Genomic DNA, 16,422 nt, shown 5'->3' with positions numbered 1-16,422 from the left:
TAGTCGACTAGTTAGGATTCTACTTTTCGGAAAAAATTGCAATGGCGCTGTTGCTCGTTGAAATGTTATAAGCCGAATTTAGAATTTAATAACCATGTTGTCGCTGTACATTTTATATTAGTTTACATCTCTGAGTTTCTCCACGTGCAAGCATTGTAAAGTATAAACATAAATAAGTGTAATAATAAATAGTAACTTAAATTGCAAATTATAAAAAATTAGTAATTATTTATAACAAATAAAAAGTAAAATTTAATCCATAATTCATAATATTTCCCGAGTCGTAAGTAAAAATACAATTTTTAGGTTAGACCACATTTCATTAATTTTAATTTTGTAACTTTTAGAACCATGAAGATAAAAGAGAAAAAAATTAAAAAAGTAACAACAGCGAACAAAAGTAAAAAGTCTGTGAAAAATAAAGATCTAGGCCAGGTGACGACGGATGAATTTTTCGATGATGATTTTCAACTCGAGGGTGACGAGGATGTTGAAGTCGGACATGATTCCGATAGTGGAGAGAGTGAGTTAGATCCTAAGGAACACAAAAAGGCTTTGAAGAACTTGGCAAATACCGATCCAGAGTTTTACAAATTTTTGAAGCAAAATGACAAGAAACTGCTGGAGTTTGAAGACTCTGAGGACGAGAACGAGCGTTCTCATCAAGATGATGATGATGGCGTTCATATCCCCGATGGAAATTTAGCTGTAACTTATCATTTCTTTATATTAAAACATCATAAAATTTTACAAGTATTAAATATTTTTTTTTTTACTCCAGGGCAACAGTGACGAGAGTGATTACGAAGAAACTGAAGTTATAAAAAATCAAGCTCAAGGGCATGTTAAAGTGACTTTAAAGTTAATTAAAAAATGGCAGGAAGATATTCAAACAGAAAAGTAAGAATTTTTATTTGATTATTATTTAAAAAAAATTTTTTTTACTCAATTATAATTAATTATTCATCATAGGTCAATGCAAACGTTGAAATGTATCGTTGAAGCTTTCCACGCAGCACTTTTGACAGTCTCTGATCCAGAAGAGTCCAAAAATGTCGAGTATAAAGTTGAGGGAAGCGCTGGTAAGTTTTTTTTTTTTAGTACAAAAAATTAACAATCCTAAAATTGGTAGATGTTTGATTTTTTTTTTAATTTTTAGGAGCCAATAAATTTTTGTTAGAATAATTTTTTTTTAATTAGGGCTCTCAATTTCTTTAATTTCGACAATTGAAATTTTTTTTTCATGATGATTTATTAGTTATAAAAATCGTAAAATATCAGTTAATTTCAGTATGATAAAAATTATTTTCTTATAATTAATTATTTTACTATTAATTAATTTCTTCAGCTTTCAATGGAGTCGTTCAATTGTGTGTAATGAATTTACCCACGGCATTCAAGAAATTTTTGAAAATGACAAATGAATCAAAATTTGAAGCTCACAAGTGTAAACGTTTCGGAAAAGTAAAAGGAATATTGAAGCAATATTTAAAAGATTTACTCCAAGTATGTTAACTTAAATTTTTCATGTAAACTTTTTCATTTTTTACTATTATACTTATTTTTACTATTATATTTATTTTCGTTTAATTATTTATCACAGATCCTGGATAACGTGACGTCAACAGATGTCCAAGTAGTGTTACTGAAACATTTACATCAGATGATATGTTTCACTGGTTCATTTTCGTCGTTGAATAAGCCGCTGCTGCGTATTTTACTTCGATTTTGGTCTAGTGGAGAAGAAACTGTCAGAATTGTTGCGTATTTGAGTATTATTCAAATGGCGACCAGCCGCAAAGAGTCTATTCTTGATAATCTTTTTAGGGTAAACTTCTTTTCATTATATTTACAAATATAAACATAATATAATATGATGATAATTTATAAAATAAATTGATAAATTTCAGACAATGTACATCAAATATGTTGAAAATTCTAAATTTGTTTCACCCAATTCAATGCCAGGAATAAATTTCATGAGACGCTCGTTAGCTGAAATTTATATGCTTGATCAGAATCTATCTTACAATCATACATTTTTGTACATACGCCAACTTGCCATTCACTTGAGAAATGCATTGACACTTAAAAAGAAGGTTAATATTTTTTGTATTTTAAAGATTATTAATTTTGAATAATTATATTACTTTTTAATGAATTTCAATGAAAATAATGAAAAATTAATATTTTGATAGGAATTATTTCAAGCAGTTTACAACTGGCAGTACATAAACTCACTGCGATTCTGGTGTCAAATAATGTCGCTATCAAAGAATGGATCTATGCTTCGTTCGCTGTTGTATCCATTGGTGCAAATAATCACCGGAACAATAAAACTAATTCCAACAGCACAATACTATCCTCTGAGATTCCACTGCTGCCAGATGTTAATTAATTTATCCAAGGAAACAGGTACTTTCATCCCTGTCTTACCGTTCCTATTAGACGTATTAAACACCTACGACTTCAACAAGAAGCACCAGAGATCTCAAATGAAGCACATGTCATTTATGTGTCTACTAAGAGCATCCAAAATACAGTTGAAGGAAAGCAATTTCAAAAATGCTATTATTGATGATATTTATCAACTGATACTCGAGCACGCTACTAATGAAAGTCATACTATCTATTTTCCTGATTTATACGTGCCTTGTACCATGCAGGTCAGCAAAAAATTTATTTATTTATTATTTGTTTTATTAATAACATGAAAAATTATGTTTATAATTGCCATTTATTTAATCTTATTCTATAAAGATTAATCAAATTATTAGTCACGATATTAGGGATTCGACGATGTTGGTAAAACATGTCGACATCGAACTATCGATTGTTTCAATTTCTGCCATCGAAGCATCGATGTTTTTTTATTAATTTATTTTTTTTTAAGCATCGGAACATCAATTGTTAATATAAATTATTATTTATTTGTGAAGTGATTTTGTTTGAAAAAAAAAAAAAAAAAATAAAAAAAAATTCTGCTTTATCAAACGCCGTTTTACTACTTAGTAGTCAAAGAAAAATTGTAATAAAATTAAAAATATTAAAAACTAAAAACAAAAATCTAACTTAAAGATATTGATAGTTTATTATTTTTAATCGACTATCAATGTTTTGATATTATTAATACATATATAGTTGAATACTTGTAAATATGGCACACAATAATTGTCTTTGATCTTAATTTATAATTTTCAATTGTCATTCTTTAATTTATTTTTTTATATATAAAAAAAATAATATATTTTTCAGATGAAAACCTTCTTGAAAAAATGTAAAGTCGCTAATTTCTGCAAAAAAATCAAGCAGCTGCTAGATAAAATTCAAGAAAATCGACAATTCGTAGAAACAGAACGCAATAAAGTAGTGATAAACCTGAGAGATTTAAATACCATAAAAAATTTTGAAAATCAGCTCAAAGTGATTCAATCGCCTCTGTCGAAATTCTACGAGTCCTGGTATAAATTACACTTGTCTCAGAAGTTGAAATTCATTACCAACAACGATGATTTAGGTGATTACAATTTACCGAGCTTAAAGTCCCGTAAGAGGCTCAATGACAGTGATAATGATCATGACAGTGACCTGGATATGCCGGTTGAGGAAATGAATGAGTTGTTGGAGAAGCAAGCCACCAGAAAAAATAAAACCAAGAAAATTAAAATTTCCCATAAGAGTAACAAGGTTGATGAAACAGCTAATGATATTGTAAAAGACATCAAGGTTGATGACTGGGACTAATTTTTTAAATAAAATTTATTGTTTAAAAAGATTTTTTTTTTTTATTTTTTTTTATTTTATATGAATTTATGTTTTGAAGATGTTCAGACCAAGCTGATAGTTTAATAAGTCTGTAATGACGGGCATGTTAGCAAGCTGTATATAACTATAACATAAGAAGAAAATCCCAACCAATTCTAAGGTGTCGCTTCTGGTGGTCTATTTTTAACAATTGTACGACCCAACCAGTCGGGAAGTTTAAGAACGTTAGTAGAGACGAACATTTGAGCTCTATTATAAAGCCACATCCTTGTGTATTGTAATTAGCGGTATGTAAAGTGTGTATTTTCCTTTCAAATTATCTTTTAATTGTTGCTAAGAGAAATTTATTGATAATAAGGCGGTAATTTTTCTGTATACACACCATCATTATGATTTTAATTTCATGATTATAACTATAAAAATTTATTTTTTTTTTTTTATTTAAAAACTAATTTTTTTTTTTAACTAAAATTTATATCTAAAATTTAAATTAAATTAAATTATAAAATTAATAACTAAAAAAAATTAAAAATTTTAATGTTAAGTTTAAAAATGAAGTTTGTTTTTAATATCTCGGAAAACATTTTATGAAAACCGCGACACGCCAGTCAATATATATATACCTATAAATATATACGTGTATATATAAAATAGTATATCTTCTGAATGTTTGAGGTAAGAATATTTTGTAAGATTAAAATCTCGGTGGTTGTGTATTTCGCGTGTCGCCCGGACGGTGATCATTACTCGTAGCTTAAGTTCAGCATTGTCCGATTATTTATTACGTAAATTAGTCAATAATAAATACTGAGTACCGAACACATATATACGAAAGTTTATAAATAAATATATAAACATATACAATAGAAATAAAAATATCCATAAGGTGTATTTTATTCCAAGTGTTAAAAATGCGGAGAGCGTCATTAGATAAGTAAATATTTTTATTATTCATTCTTTTCATATTCATTACTCCTCTAAATACGCATTTGTATTTTAATTTTTTTAAATATTCATATTTTATAAATTTATTTATAATATTATTTTGTTTTTTCTCAGAATTTCTGATAAAAAATACTTAAGAAGAAATTTTAAAAGCATTAAATTTATTTTAAATACTTCCAGGCACAACAAATTTATATTTTTAACTTAACTTACGCAATGTTCAATAAAAACCTTTATTTTATTCGGTTAAACTTTTTTTACTTAGCCTTTTTTTTTTTTTTTTTTTTTTTTTTACTAAAATATATTGAAAGTAATGTTGATTTTAAAATAAAAACACTTGACTTTTTTTATTTTTTTTTCAAGATTAATCTCGAAATGTATCTAATAATTCAACCGGTGAAGAGTATCATAATAACAGCCATACATTAGTGTCAAATCTGCCGGCTTTTAGTTTACATACATCATTTATATTTATAAGAGTATAAAGAAAAGAAAGACTTCACAAACAGAAATTGGTTTAAAATAACCGATTTACAATCTCAAAGACAAATTGTGATAAATATAATGAAAATGAATAGTAATAATAATAATGAAGAATAAATTTATTAAAATAAAATAATTCTATAAATTAGGGATCGGTTTAATCGGCTCGAGGCCGCGATCTCATTCCCAGTCGATTTAATGCAACAAGTACAAAGAAAGATTCGATGCAATGGTTAGACCGTTTAGATTAGATTAGATGGTTTATTCTTCATGAAGACTATAGTTCTCTTGTCGAGACTAGAGTGTTAATTATATAGTAATATAGTAGTAATAGTAAAAGTTGTATAGGCAGCTAAAACGTATAACGTTACAACAGATAAATTTAGCATTTCTTTCACACAGAAGTTGGTGTTGTAGATGATGCCAATGCCGCAACGCGGAATTAATTGGCATGTTGGAAGCCAACCAATTCTCTCTTTCATTCGTATTCGCGATCGGTTTCGTTGGATTTAAATTCATTGAGAATTAAATAATTATCAGTATTAGAGCGATATTGCACGGACACCCAGCATCACCTATTTAATGATAATTTGAATGATTGGTTATTAATAATAATTAATTGTTGTTTAAGCAGTTATATGCAATTATAAAGTCGGAAAGAAGGATTTATTAATGATTCTGAAGAGTTTTTTCGATCGATAAATGAAAAAAATTTATGTATGGATCGTTGTTATTTTAAACTTTGATCATAAGTCATATTCTTTTGCAATTGATGATTTTTCTGGTTCATGTAGAAGGTTCACTAAGAAGTTCTTTAAAAAACGTGTCTTGCGAAGAGCACGATATCTTCAGTTTTTAGTCAAATTTGAAAAATCTAAAAATTTTTCGGTAATATAAAATATTATCTTGTGATTATTAAATGGTTAAAGACATTTAGAATCACTAAATTTAAAAACTAAAGAAGTATCGATTCTGTTTTTGTCAAAAAATCAATACGAAATGATAAAATCTTAATAACCTTGCTCAATTACTAAAAATGTGGAAAAATAACAAGTAGAAACAAGTAGAAAGATACTTTTTCTGTCGGAAATTTCATTCACTGCCAAAAAAGTTCTTATCCATTTCCATTGAAGTCTTATCATTTAGTCGGAATTTCAATTTTAAATTTGATTTCAATTGTCTCCGATTAGATTTACTTAGAATACTTAAAATCTGAATTCTGGTTTAAATACTGAAGATACGAAAAAATCATAAGAAACCTTTATTGTAGGAAATTTTATATTCTATTAAATTGGTCCTTATCAGTTTCTCCGTATCGCATTTTTCAGTCAGAATTTGAACTGAAATTGATATCTTCAAGAGTCACCGAGATTCAAAAATCCAAAAAAATTCCATGAAAAAAATCTTCAATTTCCTATTAAAATTTTATCCTCAAATTGTTTATAACAATATCGAATACTTATTAAAATTATTAATTAATCTTTAAGTCAATTACTAAGAAATATAGTTTGTATTTAGTACAGTCGTTGAAAACAAATTGATCTTTTAAAAATCTCAAGAGCGTTAACACCTTCAATAATTACCAGATGTCAGACAAATCCGCAAAAACACCCAGCATCACCTATTGAATGACAATTTATATTATTATTGATAATTAATTACTATTATTGTTGTTGTTACTCATTTAATAATTTTTCTTACTTCAAAAATTAAACAGACCAGTTAGTAAATATAATAGCGGAAGCAGCATCGTTTACAACTACGCAATATCGACAAATCTAAAAAATGTCGAAAATAAACGTCTGATATTTCAAACATCCTCGAAAACAAACACAAACAATAGCAACAGCAACATCCACATACAGAGAAGCTTGTCCGCTGATAATGTCATAAAAACTCGCGGATTTAAACCATCTGACAGACACGATCCGATTAAAAGAAATTTTCTCGAAAATCTTACCTCTAAAATCTTACACTTCGATATGGTGAGTTCTAAGATTAAATATTCAAATGAAATTACGCTTCGTTCGCTTTGCGTGTAAACACTCCAATCATATTTGCTAACTTTTGCCATGATGCATGTTTATTATTTCTTCTCCAGAATCCGAAGCTAGTTATAAATATTTATTTCATCTTTTATCAGGACAGCGGACAGAAGACTATTCCCATAAATTTACAGAAGCTTCTCACGCCTGCAATGGATTCTATCGACTTGCAGACCAGACACAGTACGTTATTCTATAATTAATTCATTTCAATTATTGTATACGAAACAATGCAATCAAAATTAAATTAGCAAACATCTGATAATTTTTAGAATCTTTTTTAAGTAAAAATTAGAAATTCAAATTTCGCGCATACGCGCATGCTTTAATCCTAACCAATAAGGAATCAGTAACCATTCTTTCGAGATTTTCGATCCTAAACTTCAGTTCAATCATCAATTTTTATATTATAAGATTTATTACAAAAAAATTTTAAAAAATTCCACGTGTAAAAAATTTGAAAAACAATGTGCGTAAAACTTTCAAAATATTTTCTTAGTTCTAATTTAATTAATGAAAAAAATAAAAATTGTTGAACGTTTGCTAATTTTAGTATCATGACAATAGAAAATAATCGTAATGGTGAGCCAGAAATTAGCCACCGCCCGCCATTCTTTTGATGAAATATGTAGAAGTATATATCTTGCTGTAAGAAATTAATTAGAAGACCTTGTAATTTTTCAAAATAATAAAATTTTGAAAAATACTCTAATAGATTTTGTCATTTTCTACACGATTATTTTTAAAAAATTAGAAAATTTTAATTAACAAAACAACACTATAATACTACAGTTGACCGAAATTTGACAATTTTAAGGATTTTTTTTTTTATTAAAAAAATTCAAAAACAAAATTCAACATGTAGAAAATTAAAAAAAAAATGATGAGCGCAATTTTTTGAAAATATTTTTTAAATTCTGATTTAATTGAAAAAAAAATAAAAATTTTCAGATTTTAGTATTACAAAAATAATAGGGTATTTTAATTCTTTAAATTTATTAATAATATGAAAATAAAACTTCAATTTGCTGTGATTTTTGAAAAAGTTATAATTTTCAAACCTGAAAAATACTCGGGTAGATTTTCCATTTTCTGCAGATACTTAAGCATTTGTAAATTTTATGCGATAAATAAATTAATACCAGTAATAAAAAATTATTTTTAAAAAATTGTATTTAAAATTTCTTAAAATTTTTATATGCGCAATTTTTTAAATAAAATTTTTTGACATAAACGATTAACAAAGATGATCAGATTTTTTTCAGCTTCATTATTATTATTATATATTAATAATTTATCTCACTTACTTCAAGAAAAAATGTACGCTTCATCATGCTTTTACGGTCCTACTCACCCAACCGTTGAAGATCAAGTAGAACTCGCTCGCCGAATTTCTTATTCGTTGAGCGACGTTAAAAATATGAAGAGCAAAGGCCAGTCCATGTATGTCAACAGGAAGAAACGATCTGTTAAGTGGATCCATGATGGAAATGGCGCTGAAGGAGAGGAAGAACCTCAATCTCCAGTTCACAAGGTAATAATTTTGTTATTTGTATTTTCCATAGTTACAACTTACACTGTTCATTGTTTTTGAATAATTTTTGAACATTAATTAGGACAAAGTACCGCTGAAATGCGTAATGAATCCCAATGGTAAAGTGCTGGATCTTACTGGCATTCAAGCGTTAGGCGAAGATCCTAACATTGGTACGAGTCCGATAAATGCTGAGAAACTTTTTGACATTGTTCGTGATCTTAATAACCAAAAAGGACGTGGTGAGTATTTATTGTACAATGTACATTGATGAAATTATTTGAAATTAATCTATTCTAAATCTTGTTTCAGGTGCTGAAATTTTTGCCAAGCGCAGAAAAAGATCGGAGAAGTGGGTCGTTGACAAAGATCAGTCCTCAACGCCCTCAACTCCTAATTACAATAAAATTCTTAATTATCCAACTAATATGGTGAGTTTATATTTATAAAGATGGCACACAAAAAACGACTATTTTTTAGTAGATTTCATAGAAATCTAACTATTACATTGGTCCTCATGACAGAACTTTTGAAAAATTTTGCTATATTTTGATTCAGTTCGTCAGCTGATTCAGAAAATATATATGGTTTAAAAGTTTATATATGTATGTATATAGATATATAGATATATAGATATACGATATAACGCGGGGCTTGTCACGACGATAGCGTTTACAATTTAAAACTCATCCTACCCAAACTCAACATACTTCATCTATCGATAAATACCAAGGTTAAGTTCGAAGATGAGCTAAATCGGTTGAATAGTTTAGAAATTATAAGAATTTGAAATTTTCAAAATCGTAAAAATCCATATTTTTCCACTTTCTTCCTCGAATAATTTTTGAATGCTCTATTTTATCACATTTTCGACAATTGCATCTGAAAGCTCTATAAAAAAGCTACAATTTTCATATATTAATATATATTTAGATTAGAAAGTACTTACTATTAAACTGTAACCAGGGTGTTTTGCCCAGGTCCAGTTGGTCACCCCTTTCCTTCTTAGAAAGGGCGTTACTGGGATTTTAGACACGGTGTCCCAGAAACCGGGGTAGCATGAGAGGGAAAAGACAGGGTCGTGAGAAGTCCGAGAGGGCTGTAAATAATACTGAGAAAATATTTATAATAATTAAATTGATTTATTCAATCAAATTACAAAAGCCAACAATTTACTTATAAACTAACTTAATTGTGAGAACCTCTCACCTACGCTGGCCCTTGCCAATTATTCTTACAACTATCTAAATATCACTTATCTCTATACCTCGTCACTCCGACGGAATACCTTAAAATATCTAAATTTCCTCGTCAACCTGACGGAATACCAGTTAACATAATTTACCTCGTCAACCTGACGGAATACCAATTAAAACCTATTCCCGACTGCGCCCCCGACTCGGGCGTCTACGCAGCGGTTTCCTAACTTAATCCGTTGTACCCTCGACTCGGGCGTCTATTCAACGTTTCTAAATAATTCACTAAATTCCATACAACCAATCGTCCACCGGACGCTAACTCAATACACAATTTTCTCTAATTACTCAATTTTTCCGAATTACTAATTATCTAAATTCCTGGAATTTTACGCTTAACATTTCTTTAATACAAGATATCAAATTCACTAATTTAATTGATTACTAAATTTATCAACCAAAATTTCTCAACTAAATTCAATTTCCAATTTAATTTATTCTATTAACTCACTATTCAATTAAATTCATTAAACAATTTTCCCAATAAATTAATTTACTAAATTTACTAAATGAATTAAATTCAGCCCAATGGCCTAGAATTAATTTTACAAAATTCCAAATTTCAAATTCTACAAATTTAACAAGCCTCATTAAATATTCAAACTACATATATTTCAAAGTGACCTTGATTATCTAAATTACACAAATGCTTCTACTATTTCAAATTTTACCAAGATAATTTTACTTAAATAATTTCTCATAACTAAAAGACTTATAACAACTAAATAAATTATATTGATGAATAATTTACTTATAAAAGAATCTACTAATTTAAAAGTGACATCTGAGACAATAGCGATCATTAATTGACAAAATTTTATTACAGTTAATTCGGCCTCTCAATTTACAAATTCAAGCTTGGCCTGAAATAATTGTAATAATAATACCTGACTTAACTTTTCCAAGTCTCCAAACGTTGACCGATGTCCTGGTTGACAACTGGCGAAATCAGCGGCTGGTTGGTCTCTTTCTCGTCTCGAATAAACTATCTGGGTCCAAGTAAAGGGTTCCCAGTTATACATTGACAATTCCGAGTTATACATTGACTTTCTTCTTAATGGTTCTAAATCTCGATGACAGAATTCACTACACAGCACTATACTGACTTAACTGTTTTGTCAAAAGCATCACCGTCTCAAAGCGTCACTGGCTCAAAAAGCCTCGATGTTTCTTTTGCCGACTCTTCTATAACCCTCAACTCCAAGTTCTCGAACTTTCCTATTGTCAACCCCGCTTCGTTTTCGGGGACAGCAGTGGGGACTTTCGATTTGCACGCCCGGTGACAAGTCTGAACTTCTTGTCAAAAATCGAACGGTAAGGGAAAACCCTTATTTATCGTGACGTTAATAAGGTGGTCGATAACGACCGTGGGAAGTTCAGTTTTCCCTGTCACAAAACTATCAATTTACCCTGATAGCCAGCGCTTTCTCAGTAAGTGTTGACTTCCAGCAGTTACGGTTAATTTATACATCAAGTTGGCGGTAATTCTTCTCTCAACAACAGTTGTAAGCAAATTGACGGAAATCTACGGCCGCAACTTGAATACAAGTTAATAATCAAATTTGTAGTTAAATTTCCTTTCAACTTTACTACAATTTGAAGGAAATACTTGTAGAGCAAGTTTTGACGTCTATTTGCAGAGTAGGTTATAGGTAACTAATAGGTAATCGCTCGCTTTGCCAACTCTTTCCGTCAAGTTTGCTTTAAATTGCGGACGTAGATTGACAGTAAGTTATAGGTAAGGTGGCTATCAGGGTATGAAATTTGCTGTTGCATTCGTTTCAAAAATATTATCCATTCTTTGTCTTTCCCCTCATATCGCATTCGTAGATTCTATCAGATTAATTAATTAACTTACGCTTAATAAATATTATTTTTCATTAAATATTTTAAATCTTTAAGTATGTTGGTACACAAAAAAAGACTTATGATCCTAAGATGGAAATTAAACAATAAAGCTCATCTTAGAACATGACCTTCGTATTTATCTGTAGAATAAGTATGTTAAGTTCGAAAATGATCCATAATGAGCTATACTATTTTTTTGCTCGACGAAGGCAGGAGGCGGCAACTCCGTTTAGCGCAGTGGGCCGAAAGTTGACGCTTTCTGCCCGTCGAGCAAAATAGTATATTACACACCTAGGGAAGTAAAGTAAGAAATGTCTCAAATCACCTGTAATTGTTGGCCGAGGCGAAGCCGAAGTCAACAAACTTGTGATCTGAGGCTTTCTTATTTACTTCCCTAGGTGTATAATATACTATTTTCACCCTGCCAATTTTTTTAGAGAACTTTTAAGACATGAAAAACTGGCTTACTTTGATAGGTAACCTAAATAATAAAAATGGTCTTTTTTGTTTTTTTGTGTTACCCTAATATTTATCAAATTTGCTCAATAAATTGATTTTAATGTTTTCAAGGATTACGGAACGAACGAGAACTCAAACTTTATAAATTCACCTCTACCAACCCCAGCGTTCCAAAAAAACGACAACAATTTAAAACCACTCTTTAATTCATTCGCCATGGATTTTTCAATAGACAATACACTACCTTCAAGTAAGTACTAATAAAAATACCTATTAACAAAATACCGCTTGCATGCTTTACGCTTCAATTTTTCAGAGCATGAATTTCACCACAAGCATTCTGAATTCCAAAATAATTCACACAAGCCCGCAGAACCAGAGGTTAGAAAAATTTATCTGAGAGAGGTAGCTGTTGGAACTGACTCTGATCTGACTAACGGCAAAAATAACAACCACCACACTCACAACAATAACAACACAAATCATCATAATTATCATCATCATCATCATCACCAAAACAATCACAACAACGGGTACGAAAAGTACCGACTCCCCGAATCAGATCGCTACCAATCCCATCAACGTCGCAAGCCTCAACAAAATGACTACCGTGACTCTCGTAATGACCGTCATGGCGATTACACTCGTCAGCATGTCAATCAACGACAGCAGAAGTACCAGAAACACCAGCAGCTCCAACAAGAACCAGAATTTGAAGATGAAAATGACTATACACCAGTTCCGGTGAAGCAATTAATCCAGGAGTTTGAAAAAACTTGTCGTCCTGTTTTTCAGTACAAGCAAATGGTCCCAAAAGTTGCTGTTGTTCAGCAGCATCCGCCGCTTGATGACATTTCGCGGTTTTTTGATGCTCCGAACACGAGAATATCTAATAATAATTCTAATTCTAAGAAAATAAACAACCACATGAATGGGGTGAGTCTCAACGGTAACCAGGTTCCAATTAATGGAATGCAGATGAATGGCGGCCAAGTTACCAACGGACATCAAATAGCTAATGAAAACCTCAACGGAAATGGCTACCAGCGCTACCCGAAGATTGGGTACCAATCAATGGGCGGCAATGACTTGAGATACGAATACGATTCGACAGACGACGAGATCGGCGACTCTTTTGGAGAGTCAAGCGAGTCAATGGATAACTTGAACATCGAAGACTATGATGGTGGAGGAATGGGAAACGGTTCGTCGAGATACTCCAACGGAACCAGAATGTCTGACACCATCAGCAACAGGATGTCAGGAATGAGCAACAGGATGTCTGGGATGAGTAACAGCCGGATGTCATCCAGTGATTGCGACTACAGAAGACAATTGTTCGATGCTGCTACTGAACAACTGTTCGAAGTACCTGCGGGGTTCAGAAATGAAGACATGGAAAGTATCAACAAGTTCATTGACAGCGAAGCCGAAATTCCTATTCAGATTAAGTCTCTCATTCTAAAGGGTATTACTTCACAAGAAGATATTATGGAGCAGATCAAGCAGCTGCGCAGGACTCCTGTTCTCGAGAATCTAGTACCTGGACCGCCGATTGATAGTAAGACGCTTCTGCATAGCTTTTTGGCTGATAATTGTTGATGATTGAAGTAGTTTTTAAGTTAAGTTTTGTGTTAGAGTAATTTTTGAGTGGAATTATTGAATGTGACTTTTTTAGGTACTAAACTATACGAGAGTACCTACAGCGGACCGAAAATAGCGAGTGTTCAGACTCTGGCGAACTACAACACGGCACCACGTGGTTGGGACCAGTCCCAGTCATTCTACCGCCCAGTGACATTCGACAAGCCGGCGGAGCCGATAACTTACTCTGATTTTTGAATTTCTTAGATGAGAAGAAATAATAATTTAACCTGCTTATTTGAAATTGTTGTACTTTTCGTTAATTGAAGTTATCCGCTGTCCTATAACTGTGACTCTTCATTTTATTTAATCCCTGTGAGTATTTAATTGTAGATATTTTAGGGTTATACGCAATTAGGAGGTCGGAAAGAGAGATTTTTTTAATGATTCTGAAGAGGTTTTTCGATTGATGCCTAAAAATTTACATACGGATAGTAATGACTTTAAACTTTGATCATAAGTCATATTCTTTTGCAATTAATGATTTTTCTAGCTCCTGTAAAAAGTTTATTAAGAGGACATCTAAAAAAGGTGTCTTATGAGGAGCACGATATCTTCAGTTTTATTCAAAATTTAAAAATTCAAAAATATTCTGGTATTTTGATAATATCTCGTGATTATATAATGATCAAAGTCATTCGGAAACACAAAATCAAAAATTAAAGTATCAATTCTGTTTTTGTCAAATAATCAATACGAAATGATAAAATCATAAAAATCTTGCTTAAATACCAAAAATATGGAAAAATAATAAATCGAAAGATACTTTTATTTTTGTCGGGAATTTCATTCACTACCAAAAAAATGCTCATCTATTTCCATCGAAGTCTTATCATTTAGCCGAAATTTCAATTTTAAATTTTATTTCAATTGTCTCTTAAAATATGAATTCTGGTTTAAATACTGAAGATACAAAAAAATTATAAGAAACCTTTATTGTAGAAAATTTTATTTTTTATAAAAATTGTTCCCATTAATTTCTTCGTATTTCGTGTTTTTCAGTAGGAATTTGAACTCAAATTAGTATTTTCATGATTCATCGAAATTCGAAAATCAAAAAAAAATTCCGTTGATGAAGGAGTTATTTAGTAATTAATCGAAGAAATTATGAAAATATCTTTTTTTAACAAAATGGCGTCTTGACAAAAAAATGATAAATTTTAGTCTTAAATTGTTTATAAAAATTTTCTGTGTATATGCTTAAATATATCTACATTACAAAAATGAAAAAAAAATTTTAAGTGCGTATAATTCAATAAAAAAAAAAAAAAAACTTCAGATTATATTCTGGTAAATATAAAAACTTTTCTATTACAGATCATGAATTTGATTTCCCTTTGCCTGTGAATATTATTACAATTATAAAATTATCGTTTTGTTTCTGTCTGTTATTATCCGATTATTATTTTGTTATTATTTATTACCATGCGCTTCGTGTCTATTTCATTCGCCCTCAATATTTTTTTGTTATATAGGTACATTTTAAAAATAAGGAATATTAATACATATATTATATTATATTATTATTCTTCAGATGTAAGTTAAGAAAATAATGAAATTACTATTAAAGTTATTGGTAATAAACGATAAGATGAAATACTGGTGATTGTTATTTCACCTCGACCTGTTTGATAATTATTTTTAATAATAATTTATAATTAGTCGCATATTATGCGTGAACATGAATGATGAATTTTATTTGTTTGGAAAAGTATATAAAGAGGATGTCGGTAATCACTACGAAAACCAAAAACGTTAAATGATTCTCAAAATGAATTTATTTCTTCTGCTTCTCGCTTTTTATGAGGTCAGTTTTTAATTAATCAAATTATAAAATATTTTTCCTCGAAAAAACGATTATTTAATTAATAATTATAATTACAATGATTTTAGATTGCTGATGGCGTTGAACGAGAACCGAGATTCAGATACGATCTAGCAAAAGACCTGTACAGCAATTTCTGTCAGCGAATCTGTGGATCTAAAAACCGACAATTTTTGCCGTCGGAACTAATTTGCTCTATAAAATGTCCGAATTTTAATATTCAGGGACCTGGAACTGTCAGTACTAACAAACCGGAAGAAACGACAGCAAGTAAGCCGGAACAAACGACAACCAAGTTGCCACCGAAAGAAGAACTGAAACCGTCTGTTGCTGATAAAATTGATGAATCAAAGCCAGAAAAAAAAGATAAAAATAAAGAAGATTTCAGTTTTGAAGATTTATCAGAATCTCCTTTGACAAAAAATGGAAACCGCAGAAAAATAGGATAACTTTTACTTAAAACTGATTTAAGAGATTAATATTGTGATGTTGATGTTTGTTGAATTATATTTATTGGCCGATAGTTAAATTAAGAGAAAAAAAGTGTTGAATTCTTTAAAAATAAATGATAATATTAATACATTGTTTATATTTCTTATTTTACTTTGACTTGTTTAA

At 30.1% G+C, this 16,422-nt stretch overlaps 3 protein-coding genes across 3 annotated transcripts in view; 2 read left to right on the top strand and 1 right to left on the bottom strand.

The window, feature by feature from the left end:
* LOC141533543 (uncharacterized) overlaps positions 1-16,422 on the bottom strand; it is a 233,272-nt gene that overhangs the window by 7,068 nt on the left and 209,782 nt on the right. The window lies entirely within an intron of this gene.
* On the top strand, positions 142-3,775 carry Noc2 (Nucleolar complex protein 2). Its single transcript, XM_074252464.1, has 9 exons — positions 142-283; positions 348-708; positions 782-900; positions 973-1,082; positions 1,349-1,506; positions 1,604-1,828; positions 1,911-2,099; positions 2,199-2,666; positions 3,256-3,775. Exons 2-9 carry the CDS (start codon positions 352-354, stop codon positions 3,742-3,744), a joined length of 2,115 nt encoding a protein of 704 aa, XP_074108565.1. The 5' UTR covers positions 142-283; positions 348-351; the 3' UTR covers positions 3,745-3,775.
* Positions 4,463-16,384, top strand: LOC141533882 (uncharacterized). Its single transcript, XM_074252973.1, has 11 exons — positions 4,463-4,699; positions 6,911-7,178; positions 7,337-7,421; positions 8,552-8,772; positions 8,855-9,014; positions 9,085-9,203; positions 12,447-12,585; positions 12,616-13,896; positions 14,014-14,294; positions 15,692-15,786; positions 15,873-16,384. Exons 1-9 carry the CDS (start codon positions 4,677-4,679, stop codon positions 14,175-14,177), a joined length of 2,460 nt encoding a protein of 819 aa, XP_074109074.1. The 5' UTR covers positions 4,463-4,676; the 3' UTR covers positions 14,178-14,294; positions 15,692-15,786; positions 15,873-16,384.

Source organism: Cotesia typhae, unplaced genomic scaffold, assembly GCF_013202065.1.
Source record: "Cotesia typhae breed Kobodo isofemale line unplaced genomic scaffold, CoteBio_Ctyphae scaffold_121, whole genome shotgun sequence".
Taxonomy (NCBI): Eukaryota; Metazoa; Arthropoda; class Insecta; order Hymenoptera; family Braconidae; genus Cotesia; species Cotesia typhae.
This window is presented reverse-complemented; position numbering and strand designations above follow the sequence as displayed.

Excerpts from the sequence above, each read along its gene's own strand:
- LOC141533882 (XM_074252973.1), top strand. The coding sequence starts at position 4,677 with ATGCGGAGAGCGTCATTAGATAA. Across the intron at positions 7,422-8,551 it reads CGACTTGCAGACCAGACACA|AAAAAATGTACGCTTCATCA; the intron begins GTACGTTATTCT and ends ACTTACTTCAAG. Across the intron at positions 13,897-14,013 it reads ACCTGGACCGCCGATTGATA|GTACTAAACTATACGAGAGT; the intron begins GTAAGACGCTTC and ends TGACTTTTTTAG.
- Noc2 (XM_074252464.1), top strand. The coding sequence starts at position 352 with ATGAAGATAAAAGAGAAAAAAATTAAAAAAGTAACAACAGCGAACAAA. Across the intron at positions 709-781 it reads TCCCCGATGGAAATTTAGCT|GGCAACAGTGACGAGAGTGA; the intron begins GTAACTTATCAT and ends TTTTTACTCCAG. Across the intron at positions 2,667-3,255 it reads ACGTGCCTTGTACCATGCAG|ATGAAAACCTTCTTGAAAAA; the intron begins GTCAGCAAAAAA and ends TATATTTTTCAG.